The following is a 14,715-nucleotide window of genomic DNA, read 5'->3' on the forward strand; positions in this document are numbered from 1 at the left end:
GTTGCTCTGCTGTCAGCACCCCCTTTCAGTAGCCCCATTATGGACATGTTCTGCTTTAAACCCTTGCTGACACACCGGCTCATTCTCTTGATAAACTCTTTAATCCCAGTGGACGTCTTGCTCCCAAGGATATATTCCACTAAGCCTCCCCGTGCCAATCTGTACAAATGTTTCAAAGGAAGGGGAACTTGATTAAACACTAGCAAAAAATATATATGGCCTAGAACTGACATGTGCTGAATCTACCCCCCCTTTTCTAATGAAAGAGAACAGGTATGTGTGAAACTGTGAGTGAGCTAGAGAAGGAGACAGATGTGGAAATATCTGGCCTTGACTTTCTTTGGATACCGATACAAAAACAGTAGCCTGGAGCCGGATTTTCAAACTGTTTCTTTGCATTAGCAGAAACAAACACAGGGCTGACCTAAGAGCAGTCCAGACACAGGTCCAGCAGGACTATTATTTGGAATTTATGGTAAGATCTGTCCTGTGAACTTCTATAAACAGGTAGCAGAAAAGACTGGGCAGAGGTTTTGCCAAAGGGGCTTTGTAAATTGACATTCTACGTTTTCTTACTTTTAAACATGGGCTTTTAACACCAGCAGGTCATGGACTGTGGCACCCCCTCTCAGAGCAGGAGGAGTTAGAAAGTGAGTTCTCAAGTTGTGCTTTGAATACAGTGTGAGTACAATCTTGGGTGAAATGACTTGAAGAGAAAAGGTCAATAAGAGAATAAAAATGGTCAAGCACTGTGTCCACAGTGAATTTCCTTCTCTTGTTCATTAGTTTGATGTGCATTTAACCTCCATAGACCCTGGACTGTCCCCCAGGACCCTGAATATGCCACAGTATTATGACATTCAAAGTGCCTTGATCCTGTTGAGGAAATCTGTGCTTCTCTCTCATGGTTTAAAAATGCCTGCTTCTGGAAAGGATCTCAGGGATCTGCTGTAGTTACTTTATTCTGATTTTCACTTCCTTGATGATAAAAGGCATGTTCCTTCATTGCTGTTCTATGTTAAGATCCAGTGTGTGTCTTCACAAGAAACTGAGCAGCATAAGCACACAAACTATAGTGAAGACAAGTGTCCAGTATGACAAATATCGAGATATTATCAATACATCGATAAATATCAATATATGTCACATTCATACATTAACATACACTATAATGCTTGAAATCCATTTTTAATGTTTTATTTTTCAGTGAAAATCTAAACCTAAAAGAATGAAAAAAAAGTCACAAAGAACATTTGAATGCCAACATTAAGCAACATTAGTCTTGGTTCATAAACCCCTTTCTTTCAGTTTCATATTATATGTTTTTAAAGTTTTCTGAAAGTACAGATACTGAGAGAAATCAGTGAAATATGGAAATAAACTCAGTGACAATCCCCAGGGTGCCTGAGTGATTAAATATATATAAAACAGTATATATATATTTTCATGGTTTTATGAAAACTTCTAAGAAGTACTGTTTTGTAGGTGAGGTTTATGTAATTGTGTTTTTTACTTTTATTATTGCCATTATATTTGTGTTCTGAGGATTTCTTAAGAATGCCAATGGATTCTTTAATCCATTTGTACATTCAGACACACCAATGCACTTAACCATTATACCGTTAACCTCATCAAAACCTTTGTTGTCATCTTCAAGTACCATCTCCTCAGAACTGACATCCACAGAGGGCAGTCGTCCCAACTGAAAATTCCCAAAATTCTGAAAAAATTCCCCCCCAAAAGTTAAACTTTAAAGATTCTCATTTTCAGCACTTCCTAACTGAACTAATTTTTGTAGTCTTGTAGCATGACTGAGATGGAAGACCGACCTCTGCGTTATAAGAACTGATGTTTAAAAGGGTAACTCTGCCACCTGCCAGGCATTTTAATTATACTTTCTTTACATTATTTCCATGAATCACCTACAGTAGCCTTTGTCAGTGTATTTAGTTCATTCTATTAAGTAAGGTGTCAGTACAGTCTTCCTGGCTGCTTGCACGTGTGTAACGTGCTTTAATGTCTGGCACAATAAGTTTCAGTCAGTTTTCCAAGTCGAAAGTTTACTGTGACTTCTGCAAGTTTCCATTTTTTTACCATTTGTTCCATTTGATGTATTTTTCACATTTCTTACTGTGAATTTGGGAGAAAACGGAATGAAACTCTTTTTGCCCAGTGGGAAGCTGGTAAGTCGAGGATACAGAATTAATATGCTCCCTCATTCATCTTCATTTAAGAGCAAGGTGCAGGGTTCCGTTCGTAATGCCAGTGGCCCTCTCCCTCAGGTACTATTCCATGCACATTATTTTAATTAATGAACTGTCTATGGTCTCCTAGATTTGCTTGTAGCAGACATATGTCTGTTCACTCTTGAAATACAGTATGTCAGAGTACTGAGTCTGAGAAACAGTGTGGGGTTTTTATAGATGCTATTTTGCATGCAGATCCCCTGACATTTAGGTTTTTTGGTTTCTCTCATATCTTCGCAAAAATGGCTGTGGTGCAATTTGATCGTCAGCGATCAATCCTATTCAGAGGTATTAGCTTGAGAATAGGTAATTGTAATTACCCCTTTTCCCGCAGCTTCCTGGATCATTCCAAGTCATGAAAGGGTGTTACCTCAGTGTCCTGGCAAATTTCCTCCTGGTCTTTACCAGTCATGACCTCCTAATAATCCCCATCTCTGAACTGGCTTCATTACTCTGCTCTCCTCCCCACAGATAGCTGGTGTGTGGTGAGCGTACACGCTCAGTGTTTTTTTTTTTTAACTGCGATACAAATGAAAGCACCATCATGCATACATCAGATCTGTTGCAAACGAATCTCTTATGAGGAGAGCCAGAATCATCTTTGTGCTTGATGTGACTCATTGAGTCCTTTATTTCTAAAATAAAAAAAGCTGGACGGCCTAGAAGCCGAGATTAGGAAGATTAGCCAGGCAACCTCTCTGCAGTGCACAGACGAAACAGAGCTGTTGTTGTTGACAACATTAGCAGCACGCGCCACAAGAGAGAGGTGGGAGAGGTCGTGCAGAGGCCTGAGTGATAACACTATGATTGAGGGTCCTGCTCCACCACAACGCAATCAGAGGCAGCTGTGGCATTCATGACCGGGGGTGTCAAAGGGCTTTTCTTTAATCGATGAGAACACAGGCAGTAATAAATCCTTAGGGAGCAGCCCCAGCAGTCCCCCAAAAGACCCCTACTGCCCTGCAGGCTTCCTTTTCAAGGGGGAATCGGAGAAGCAGGGAGCGTCGCTTAAGACTTTTATTACTGTGTGCATAGCGGAAGACGTGCAGGGCTTAGTTCAAGAACAGCCTGTCTTCGGTTTCTACACAAACCGACACGCACGGACGTGATCTTGATGTGTTTTTTCGCAGACCCCAGCTTGCTCTCCATGAGACACACAGACAGGGAGAGAAGCTGGGGGTCAGAGCGCAGGGTCAGCCATTTATACGGCGCCCCTGGAGCAGCTGGGGTGAAGGGCCTTGCTCAGGGGCCCAGCGGGGTAGGATTCCTCTGCCGGCCGGGTGATACGAACCGGCAACCTTCGAATTGTGTGTTTGTCTGTTTTTAATTAGTCTCGCATCCTGTTTTCCTTTTTATTGCTTCTCCATATTGTCTAGAAGTTGTACAATAAATGATGTGTTGACATACAGTAAATTAGAACATGAAAGAGTTTTTTGCAGGTAGCTTTGTGACACTCTGTGTTCCTTATTTTATATTTGTTGTTTGTTTATTCTAAACAGTATTAAGCAGTCTGCACACTTAACATTAAATCTAAACCACCAGGTATATACCCAGCCTTGCATTGTGTTTAAATATTTTTGATACATTGCAATATTTTTTCTGTTTGTCTCCCAGCCCTTTTGATATTCTGTTCTTTAACTAAATCCTGCTCAGCTTTAATCATTTTATAAAGCCCTTTATTTCTCCTTAGATCTTTTTGTAATCGATTTCTTGAAGCATCTGGGCCTTGGCTTTGTAGACTTTTCCTTCTTCATGGAATTAATCTCTTCTCTTCAAGCAGAATATTTGGAAAGCTCTGCTGTCCATTTTCTACCGGTTCTATATCTAACCTATTTTACTTCTTTCAAGCTGTCTCATTCCTTCATAGACTGCTTTTCTAAACATCCAAAACTTTGTTTCAGACTTACAGATTAAAAATGCACTTGAAAGCATGCCATTGTATGATCACAGTTCCCCTAATGCTTCTCTCACCTCTGTTTTCCACACTCACAGTGTGGATGGTTTCGTAAGACTAAATCAATTTTGACATTCCCTCTAGTAGGTGGTCTGACAAACTGAGTAGGAAAGTAATCGTTATCCATGTCTACAATTTCAGTTTCATGTCAGCGACTATGTCTACCTTTATGATTTTGTTCCAAATGCTGCCCTCTATAGAAGGTAATATATCATTTCTGAATGCCTACTAGTTTTGAGGGGGTATTAAAATCAATCAAAGTGGTGATTACAGCTTCGTTGCTTTCGGTTTTAATCTTATGGCGCTGATTAATGCGGTCTAAGCCAGTCTATCAACCCTTTGACACAACAGGACAGGCACAGACTAATTAAAATGGCTTTCTCAATTGACATTGTGAAACAATCAATATAAAAACAAGACTTGTAATTAAACAATACTGAAGTGTGCACTGATTCTTTCTTTAATCCACTGTGGTGCAATTGGCCCTTAAATTGCTATTTTATAACCTGCACACATTGTACTCCTGAATACACAGCAACCTATAGGTCTAGTGGCACATGGAATCCTTTAAGAGAATTTGAAAGACAATGTCTTAAAATACATCTCTAGGGACACCTACAAAGATGGGCTACACAAGTCCATCAGGGATATTCGGAATTACGCCAGCCAGGTTTCTGCCTGCTGTTTTAATTCTATTAGCTCCAGCCTGGAACAGACGTTGTGTTTGAAGTCACCTTTAATCAGGACTAAACTGCTGATAATACTGTAGGTGAGAATAATAATAATGGGCAAGAATAATCCTGTTGATTACGTGACACAATTCGTGACTCAATAACAACACAAATGCATAAAAGAAAATTCAATCTTCTGCTTTTCATACAGTATACTGTATGTGATGTTTTTGTTATGGCATACTGCAGCATGTGTGCGCTATGCAGGAATGTGTTAAGAAACATTTGTGTCAATACAGCATTGGGAACAGAAGGACCTGAATTTGTGGCAGTTAATCAAAGCTATTGGTCCTGCTCGCTTGTTATTACACCCTGATCTCCTACAGATCAGAGACAACTTCAAATACCAGGTCCATCTCTTTGAAGATAGAGGTGGTTTGAATAAAGCATGCAGGAGTCTGGCAGGTGTACCACATGCACTCAACCTCACAATTGATCTCAGCAGGGTATTCCCAGATAGGTTCCTAATCCTCTTCATTGTTTCAGTTTCAATTAACTAAGACAGCATTTGCAGTATTGAAGGTAAAATCTCCCATTGTGTCTTTAGATCACACCCCTTGGGGCCTGGATCAGTATAGAGAAATATGGTGGATTGATTTTTAGTTTGTGGTTTTGTATCCTTCCGCTTAGTTGGGTGAGGTGTATTAACCCTACATAATTTACTATATCAATAGCATAGAGAGCAGCATGAGCTGTGACACAGAGATTGTACAGCTGAGACAACAACAAACACCAAACAGTATGTGTGCAAATCTATCCATGGCTGATAGCATGTGTTAAGGAGAGGGGCCTGACTTGGATGATTGGATGTGTCTAACATCTAACATTTTTTTACTGTCTTCCAAATGTGGCGCCTTCCCAAAAAAGTGTCTCTCAAAATAAATGTCAAGCTAGTATTTCATTGCAAAAGAATTGTATCCGATTTTTCCTCTACCTGTATGGAAGGTTAGACAATGCTGCCTAATGTTGTGTATAAACAAAGTCTCTGTTTTATTATTACACACCTCAGAGGCACAGGACAGATTTAAGTAACCTGGATAAATTAATTCAGTTATCTATGCACTGTAGCTTAAAGAAATAAATGCATACAGAGATACATTAGTACTTTTGTTCTACATTCAGTGCTCAAGTCATGCCCAAAGGAACATCATTCTGTGGCTGAGTTCTGAAATGAAAATGTGGTTGTAGCAGAAATTGCACTTAAGAATCATACAGATTGCTATCAGAGGAAATAAGCCAGAACAGTGTGACATTATAAACATGTTCAGGAATACAAAAGACGGTAAGAGAGAACAGAGAAATAAAATGAGGACTTGATGTCTTTTTAGTTGTGCCATATGCTGTTGTGTGGTGTTTATAAAACATAAATTCAGACACACATTATCAGCTGTTTTGTCCATTGAAGCTTTACTGTTGAGCACAGCAAAGTCCCAACAGACTAATACGATTTAGCGTTCTATAAAGAAGTTCTCTGTTGTGAATTGTTTTAAATAAAAGCTAAGATAGTAAAAAGTAAGAAAGAGTTGCCTTCATCCTCATTTCAAATATTTATATGTAATGGGGAGAAAACTGAACTTGAGAAAAGTGAAACAATGTAACATTTAAAAGGGATTTGGGAAACGTCTTAAAAAAATAAAGATATTCTTATTATTAATAATAATAGCAACAAAAATAATAATTTAACTTACACTTACATGTCACTTTTCTGGATGCTTCACAGCTTACAGTTTTGACTCCCCTCCACCACCACCAGTGTGCAGCCCCACCTGTATGATGCGACGGCAGCCATAGTGCGCCAGAACGCTCACCACACACCAGCTCTCAGTGGGGAGGAGAAGAGAGTGATGAAGCCAAATCATAGATGAGGATTGTTTGGAAGTCATGACTGGTAAAAACCAGAGGGAAATTTGGCCAGGACACCAGGGTAACACCCTTACTTTTTTCAAGAAACACCCTGGGATTTTTAATGACCACAGAGAGAGAGGACCTCAGTTTTGCATCTCATTTGAAGGTCGGCGCCTTTGTACAGTATAGTGTTCCCATCACTATACTGGGACATTAAGAGCTGCACAGACCACAGGGTGAGCGCCCCCTGCTGGCTCCACTAACACCTCTTCCAGCCACAGCCTTAGCTTCTGTGGGTTGCCAGTTGTGAGTTGCTGGGTGATATTGCTATTACAGATATTTCATGTACTAGCTGCTGTTTCGAAAGATATAACCTGGATTACCTACTTTGCATTACTTATCAAGATATTTTGGCCTCGTAAGTAAAGATGACAATATGTATTTTCAGTTTGGGATCTGTGTAATCAAACAAGAATTTAGGGCAGCCTATCATAGCGTGAAGGAGGATGTCGTCAGGCTTAGTTCTACAAGGACGACTTAGCCAGGATCCTCTGCTGCACTTTGACAAACATTTACATGCAGATTGGAAAGTGAAGCGGTCAGCCTTGCTTCATAACTAAGGCATCTCGTGGAAGCTTTTTTCACATTAGCTGTACCACATTCTTGTGTCCTTGCTCGGCGCTCAGTGTTCCTGCTCAGGTCTCATTCTCAGTGGTGCACGCTCCTGTCTGCACTTTTGCAAAGGTGCACTGTGAGCAAAGTTGTCCTTGGAGGTATGAGTGAAGGCAAGAAGATGAACAGTAGGTGAGACAAAAGTATTAGTTGCTGTGCAGGACGTTCACATTAAAGCAAAGGGTCTTTCAGAAAACCTACAGAACACCTTTGTCTCAGGCCAAAAGAGAGCTTTCCTTCTCATCTGACATGGCTTCTAGCAAAATTCCCTTTTATATTGGCATAATAATACCACTAATATTAATTCCTTACAGTTATATAGTGCTTTTCTGGGCAATTCACTCAAAGCACTTTACAGGCAATGGGGCCTCCTCTCTAGCCCCACCTGGATGATACATGACTGCAAAGCTACTGTATAAAGAAGACTCTCCCATATGAGTTAGACCAGTGAGTTTTCAAAGCACAAACCACCAAAACCAAACCCTTTATGGTGGACCTCAATAGACCTACCAGTTACTGGTGTTTCCACTTTGACAGCATTCCACACTATAAAGTGTACAGTAATTGCAAGTTCTAGGGGTCTCTACTAGACTACGTTGGAAGAGATTCTCATATATTGAGGTCTTAATAGACTATAATAATATTCCAAAATATAATCCAAAAGATCTCAACCCACTCTGCTGCAGGAGGAGACCAACTTAATCCGCTACAGAATTGCAACATCTGCAGGGGTGATGAGTGGGAGTGATTATGCGCCAGCTGTCCCACTGCAGTGTAGATCAGTAGAGGAAGTAAGATATTTTTCACCTAAACTAAGGTGCAACTTTAGGAAGGCCAGATAATACAAAGCCAAAGTCGAATTTAGCTAGGACATTGGTGTAAATACCGCTGTCTTTTTCAAAATAAGTGCAATGGCACCTTTAGTAACCTGGTCATTATATTGGGAATTCTAATCTAGAAAGAAGAGCATCGCTTACTGGTTCACCTAAACCACTTACAGGCACACCCTGTTTTTATTCTTAGAATTCTGTGACCCAAGTACTGTCCAGGCCCAGCCTTGCTCAGGTTCTGAGATCTGAAAAACTCAGGCTACCCTCTGGAAACACGAGTGCTTAAAAGGAACTTAATAAGTGACTTAAGAAGCGACTTCACTTATTATGAGAGCACAATAAGGGACTTATTTAGATGTGAAGTACTTTTCTGAAACGATGCTATCATGGAATGCCACCCATTATCAGAAATACCGCTGCAGACAAAATAGGCTTGTGAAAAAGAAATAAAACGACCGGTTATCTCTCAAACATAATTTGCGGATTTAAAATTGACTAATGTGCGAGAGTGGAAAGGATCCAATTTTGCGCTGGAGCCAAACGCTTTGGAAGCGGGTTGGGTCGGCATTTCCTAAACCGGGCAGATATTCCTTGGGCCACGTTCACCAGGCGATTTGAATGTACCCTGAATTCAGACAGAGAAGCCGTGTAGCGGGACTGCAACCACAACAGGCCTGAAACCTGTAAAAAAAAAAAAACCTTAATTAAATTGCTCTAACTAATCAAATAATTAAGCGGAATTTGGGAAATGAGCAATGGGGTGAAAAGAATACCAGACGAGCCTGCGGCTGTTGAGCAGTTCGATGGTGACGCTGTAATCGAATCCCTTACTCTGCTCGTGAGTCCTAGCTGAGCACGTCTCCCATAATTAAGGGCTGCAGGCTTAGAGGGTGTCAGCAGTTTTGCAAAGGCAAGAGGTTCAGAGAGCCTTATCAGCATATGAGTCTTTTTTTATGTTTCTGCACTAATAACAACAAAAAAATTGTGAACGCTTCATCAGACTTGTCTGCAGGGTTTTTGTTTTTAAGAAAACTAACAAAAAAAAAACCTAAGTGCTGTCAGGCACATACCAAGCTGAACCCAAGAAGCCACTTGATATATATATATATATTAATTTTCTTGTTTTTGTGAAGAGTTTCAGTGTATTATTCCAGTCTCAGTATGCTGCCTAACAATATAAGAGCTTTAGGATGGGAAAATTATGTATATTGCTGCTGAGGTCTCGTAATAAGAAATGAAATAGGTATGGGAATGTTTTAAATGTATTTTACTGATAGAACATTATTTATAGGCAAACACACTATGTAGAGTATTTAATTCACAGAATGAAAAGAATGATTCATAAGTGTTAATAATGAATGGGTTTGGCAGTTTTAAGGCAGTTTATTAAAAAACATAAAAAACCCGGACAATATTAATATACAGTACAATACATTAAATGAAGAAGTGTTAGCTTGAAAATAGTTATAGGTATTTGTTCAGCATGAACCAAAATTACTGCTGGTAGTGACAATTGCAGTGCACGAGAAATAAAAGTATCTTAATTTTTCCTGAGGCAGTGCACCATTATGTCATTGTTGCACCAACGTAAACTGGTTTGTTATCCGAAGTGTTTTCTGCCAGGCACGGGTAGCTAAGCTACTGAATAAAACTGGCGCTATGAATTCTTCCGTCCATCTGTTTTCTGACCACTTCATCCAGTCCCGGATCGCGGGGCTGCCAGTGCCCATCCTGGCAAGCAAGAGGCACAAGGCAGGATTCACCCTGGGTGGGAAACCAGTCGATTGCAGGACACTGACACACCAGGGCCCATTTTCCCAGAAGCCCATCAACGTACCAGTAAGTCTTTGGACTGTGGGAAGACACTGGAGCACCTGGAGGAAACCCACGTGATGAGAGGAGAACATATAAACTCCACACAGACAGCACCTGGAATCGAACCTGGGGCCCTAGTGCTGTGAGACGGCAAATCAAACCAAAACTAGAGCATCGTGGGAAACCTCAGTTGACCATTGCTGCTCTACGGCATCACTGGACAGTAATGGAGATCCGTAAATCTGGATCCTTACTCCTCATTAGGACTTGACTGCATTTCAACATCTCCTCTGAAGAATCAAACACCAAAGAATCAAACATCAATCCATTTATCTGCTCACAGTGGAAACCATGGACTTTAAGGTCATTACCAGTGCCCCCAACAGTATTCCTTGCCGTGTGGAAGTACAAGAAAACAATTATACCAAAAAGTAACAACTTGCGCAGGCTTTTACTTCCCTAATAAAAGCTGCTCTAAATTCATCTTTGCGATGACACAGAATGTCTGGCAAAACTGTGATGTTTGAAAAGAGCTAAAGTATTTCTGAATTAGTGGTATACTCGAGCTTACCATTATTCACCTTGTGTTTTATCTCTGATAAGTGCAGTATGTAAGTGCCAAACAGCAGTGGCAGACTAGCAGTAAAACAAGTGGGATAAACCTGATATCTAAATTGGAGTTTGAAAGCTTTAGAAAAATGAAGGAATGCAGACATTCAATTATATTTTGAGGTGTGAGGTTATTGGGAATGCAGATTGTCTTTGATTTGCAAGCCCTGGATATACTTTATCAGTGATGCATTAAAGTGAGAGAAAAGTGTTTTTCTTTAGACTGTTCAATGCATTTAAAGTGCATGTTATCATTAAGTGCTTTTTGACAAAGGTACGGTACCATCTCTAACATGACATTCTTCATCAGTGTTCTCTGCGCATTAAATAAAAACTATCTGGAATATTAGAGATGGGCAGCAGATTAATCACCCATCAGTCTTTCTCCCACCTTCAATTCACTCACTCACAGCAAAACCTCAGTGGAAGTGAACGGCACCTGTATCTTGACAAAAAAGCTTACTTATTCTAAATTAAAAGGCTCTTTTAGTTTTTTTTGTGCAAAAGATTAAACAGTAATGTTTTCATTCTACTGGACATTAATGTAGGCACAACACTGGATGTACAGTAATCTTTAAACAAGGTATTTGAGCAGAAAAGTGCCTTATAGTGGGTCATGTATAGTAATTGCAGAACTGAAGGAACTAACTGTATTTGTGTTGCAAATGAATCCCCTGTTTTTGTTGCTTCGTGGGGCAAAATTGAAAAGCTGCTAACAGTTACATTTAGGTTAATTTCTGTGGCCTGCTGGCTGGATGTCTTTCATACTTGGCTGAGCCCTGCTGTTCTGAGATTCTAGTTTCCTCTGTACTCAGCCTGGGCCAGACTGCTTCAGCATTTTCCTGTATATCCCCATAATTTCAGTTCCTCCCCCATCTACTCAAATCCCCTAGGAATTTGCTTGTACCAGGGCGTTAAATATATATAATATGTAATCTTATTTTGTAACCTTAATTTTGTGATTTCTAACCCCCCCAGTGAGCTCGTAGAAAAGACATTTCAATGCCAACAACTACTGCTGCACGCTGTATTGTTGTGCATTTTATAAATAAACTTTGATTGATTGATTGATAGAAATATGACCCTGCATGATCACTTTTAAGATGGTGCTAAAGTTGTTTAGAGTTGCCACCCACAAAGTGTTTTATTCTTATGGAGGTGGTTGACATGAGATGCACCCAATAGCTTCTAGCCTGTGATGCTGATTTCCAAATTTCCAGACAGTCAATCCTTTGTACCAACTAACACAATTCAGTTATGGATATTGAATAGACTAACCTGGAGCAAATCAGAATTACAGGTTTGCAAAATGTCTTTTTAAGTTTTTTTCCTTATTTAATGGCAGAAAGGGGCAAGGCATGGTTTTGTGCAAGGAGTAGGACAGCAATTTGTATTACAAATGAACTTGTCTTTAACGTACTGAGGAGGAGTTATGATATTGATAATGACACCTATAGTATATTTATTCATGTTTGGACCAAAAAGGATTATCCATGAAAAAAGAATTATATATACTGTATAGTGTGTGGTTTTCCACAGCATGCCCTTGAGGGTGGATATATTCTATCACATGAGGTGAGGTGGTCCATAAGATCATATTTTCAAGCTGAAAACAAGGAATAAACATCACTACAAATACAGCAGCAAAGTAAACTGATTGATTCACAGCTGGATTCGAATGCCAGTACTACTGAACATGGCTGAGAAGTGTACAGGGCAGGAAATTTCAATCTCACTGCTTTCTCTCCAGGGGAAGAAAACATGCCAGGCTGGTTCTGTGCAGAGGATGATGGGAAGACCAAGGCCCGATTTTGGTGTCCGCTGCTTGCCTGTCGTGTGCCAGTTTTCCCCTCAAAAGCTCAGGAAATGAAGGTAAGAAAAGTCATTCCTATCCTGCCTCTCTTCATGTAATGTTTTTGAGATTTGGAATTGGAATTGGAAATTCACAAATCTGTTTCCCTAGTGTGATAAGTACCATTGTTGTCTAAGAATGAAGAATGAAGTCAGTGTCAAGGAGTGTTAACACTACATGGTATGAACAATAACCTGTCCAAATAGACCTAAATTATGATAAAATGGGTATGTTGCTAGCTACACAGTGGTGCAGTGGTTAGGGTTATCTAGGTACTATCTGTGTGGAGTTTGTATGTTCTCCCTGTGTTTGCGTGGGTTTCCTCCGGCTGCTGTAGTATTCTTTCACAGTCCCATATTGCTCCTGGTGTGAGTTTGTGTCTCTGTTTCTGCAAAGGACTGTGTACCCTGCCTTGCACCCGTTGCTTGCTGGGATAGGCTCCGGCTCTCCCTTGACCCTGAATTGAAAGAAGCATTTAAATATGGATGGATAGATGGATAGATGTCATTTTGCTTTTGATTCCAGCTGCTCCTTAAAAGAAACAGCAGAAAATAATCAGATAATTCCTAAAATAATCAAAGGTTTTTGATGCTGCCCTGAAAAATTGTACCAATATGTGTCACTGTGTGAAGTGTACACCAGTGGCCTCCAGCTGGAACTCACAATTGTTTTTGATGTCAGAAACATGTTTTATCTCACCAGGCTCTCTGCAACATTTTGCAAACTAGCTGAACCTAACTGTGCTTTATGCATGCTCCAGATTGGCTGAATTTAAGCAAATATGGCTGAAACCACAGGCCATCACAGATCAGTCGTCACTACCAAGCTCAGCATAAACTTGAACACCACTGACAGAGCAAGTGATGCTTTTATTTAAGTGTACATATGAAGGCTAATGTCTGCTAGCTATGATAATAAGTGTTTAAAAAAGTTACCAAACTTATTTTGAAAGGGAACTCAAACTATAGTGACCACAACAGAGATATACAGCATATCAACAGCAGCAAAATGCTCTACACACAGAATTCCATTACAAGGAGACATGGAGCCTGTGTGCTGGTGAAGACAGTACCTAATGGAAACAGTCGATGGAGCTATTTAAGATGGGCTGCCATTTAAGGATCACAACAGGGAGATTAGGTGCGAGACAGTCTGAAAGGTTTTTTGTGTCAAGTTAAGAGGAATAAAATCAATGCTATGTCTGGAAACTGATATAATGAACATGCTTTTCCTGGGGTAATTTGGTTTACAAACACTCAGCTGTGTATTATATGTATCTGGGTACCAAATTACAGTAACCTCAAGCGATGAGCACTATAAAGTGATTATGCTATTACCTTAATGACTGAAAGACATCATAGCACAAATCAATGTTTCCACATTGGGTTAATTTATGCAGTCCAATAGATAAAAAAAATGCTCCATTGCTGCCCATAGTTTTATGTCAAGGCTTGGGGTACAATGGAGGTTTTCCTGTGTTGTGTTGTCTGTATACAACAAAAGGCTAGCTCCTGAGTGTATTTCCTTTGTTTCATTTGTCAAACTTAATACCAACAGCCCCCTATCTGCTGAAAAAGGTCTATTAGACCTGGTCTGTTGGAGGCTGGGCTGGGCCATGCAGAGAGTCACATGTCTCTATCACTAGAGAGGTCATTAAAAAACTACCAACACAATTACAGACTTCAATCAATCAATCAATCAAGGTTTATTCATCAAAGCACGAACAGTACAGCATACAACGGTGTTGTCTGCAATGAAATGCTTTGTCTGCGAGCTCGTTAAGAGGGATGGAAGAGTAGAAGGACAGGAATTTATAGGGATTAGATTAACATTAGGATGCAATAAATTACACAATTGCAATTTGCAATACAATTTACAGATTGTGCGAAAGTAACACAAGGATAGGAGGTATTTAACTCTGATCTGCAGCTGCTGGCAGACACAGTCCCTTACTGCCACACCTTGTACAACTGCTGTAGAAATCCGAGCTACTGTGCTGCCACGCTCCCCAGAATCCCTTTCTTTGTACTTGGGAGAAACCACTCGGCAAATGAGTTGTTCTAAGAATTAGATTAAAAAGTGACGCAGCTAGAGGCAACTGAATGAAAAACGCAAAACCGAAGAAAGGAAGTTTTAAATGAGCATAGAATGAATAACATCC

The 14,715-nt window shown here is 40.0% G+C and overlaps 1 protein-coding gene across 8 annotated transcripts in view; it reads left to right on the forward strand.

Annotated features, from left to right (window-relative positions):
- Positions 1 to 14,715, forward strand: part of LOC148642010 (rho guanine nucleotide exchange factor 10-like protein) — a 140,922-nt gene that overhangs the window by 76,303 nt on the left and 49,904 nt on the right. For all 8 annotated transcript variants that reach the window (XM_088617399.1, XM_088617400.1, XM_088617402.1 and 5 more), the window contains one exon: positions 12,453 to 12,574. In XM_088617399.1, the coding sequence (XP_088473525.1) occupies positions 12,453 to 12,574 (122 nt within the window). The remainder of the gene's footprint in view (positions 1 to 12,452; positions 12,575 to 14,715) is intronic.

The sequence above is a fragment of the Lepisosteus platostomus genome, chromosome 23 (genome assembly GCF_059453375.1).
Source record: "Lepisosteus platostomus isolate fLepPlt1 chromosome 23, fLepPlt1.hap1, whole genome shotgun sequence".
In the NCBI taxonomy this organism is placed as follows: domain Eukaryota; kingdom Metazoa; phylum Chordata; class Actinopteri; order Semionotiformes; family Lepisosteidae; genus Lepisosteus; species Lepisosteus platostomus.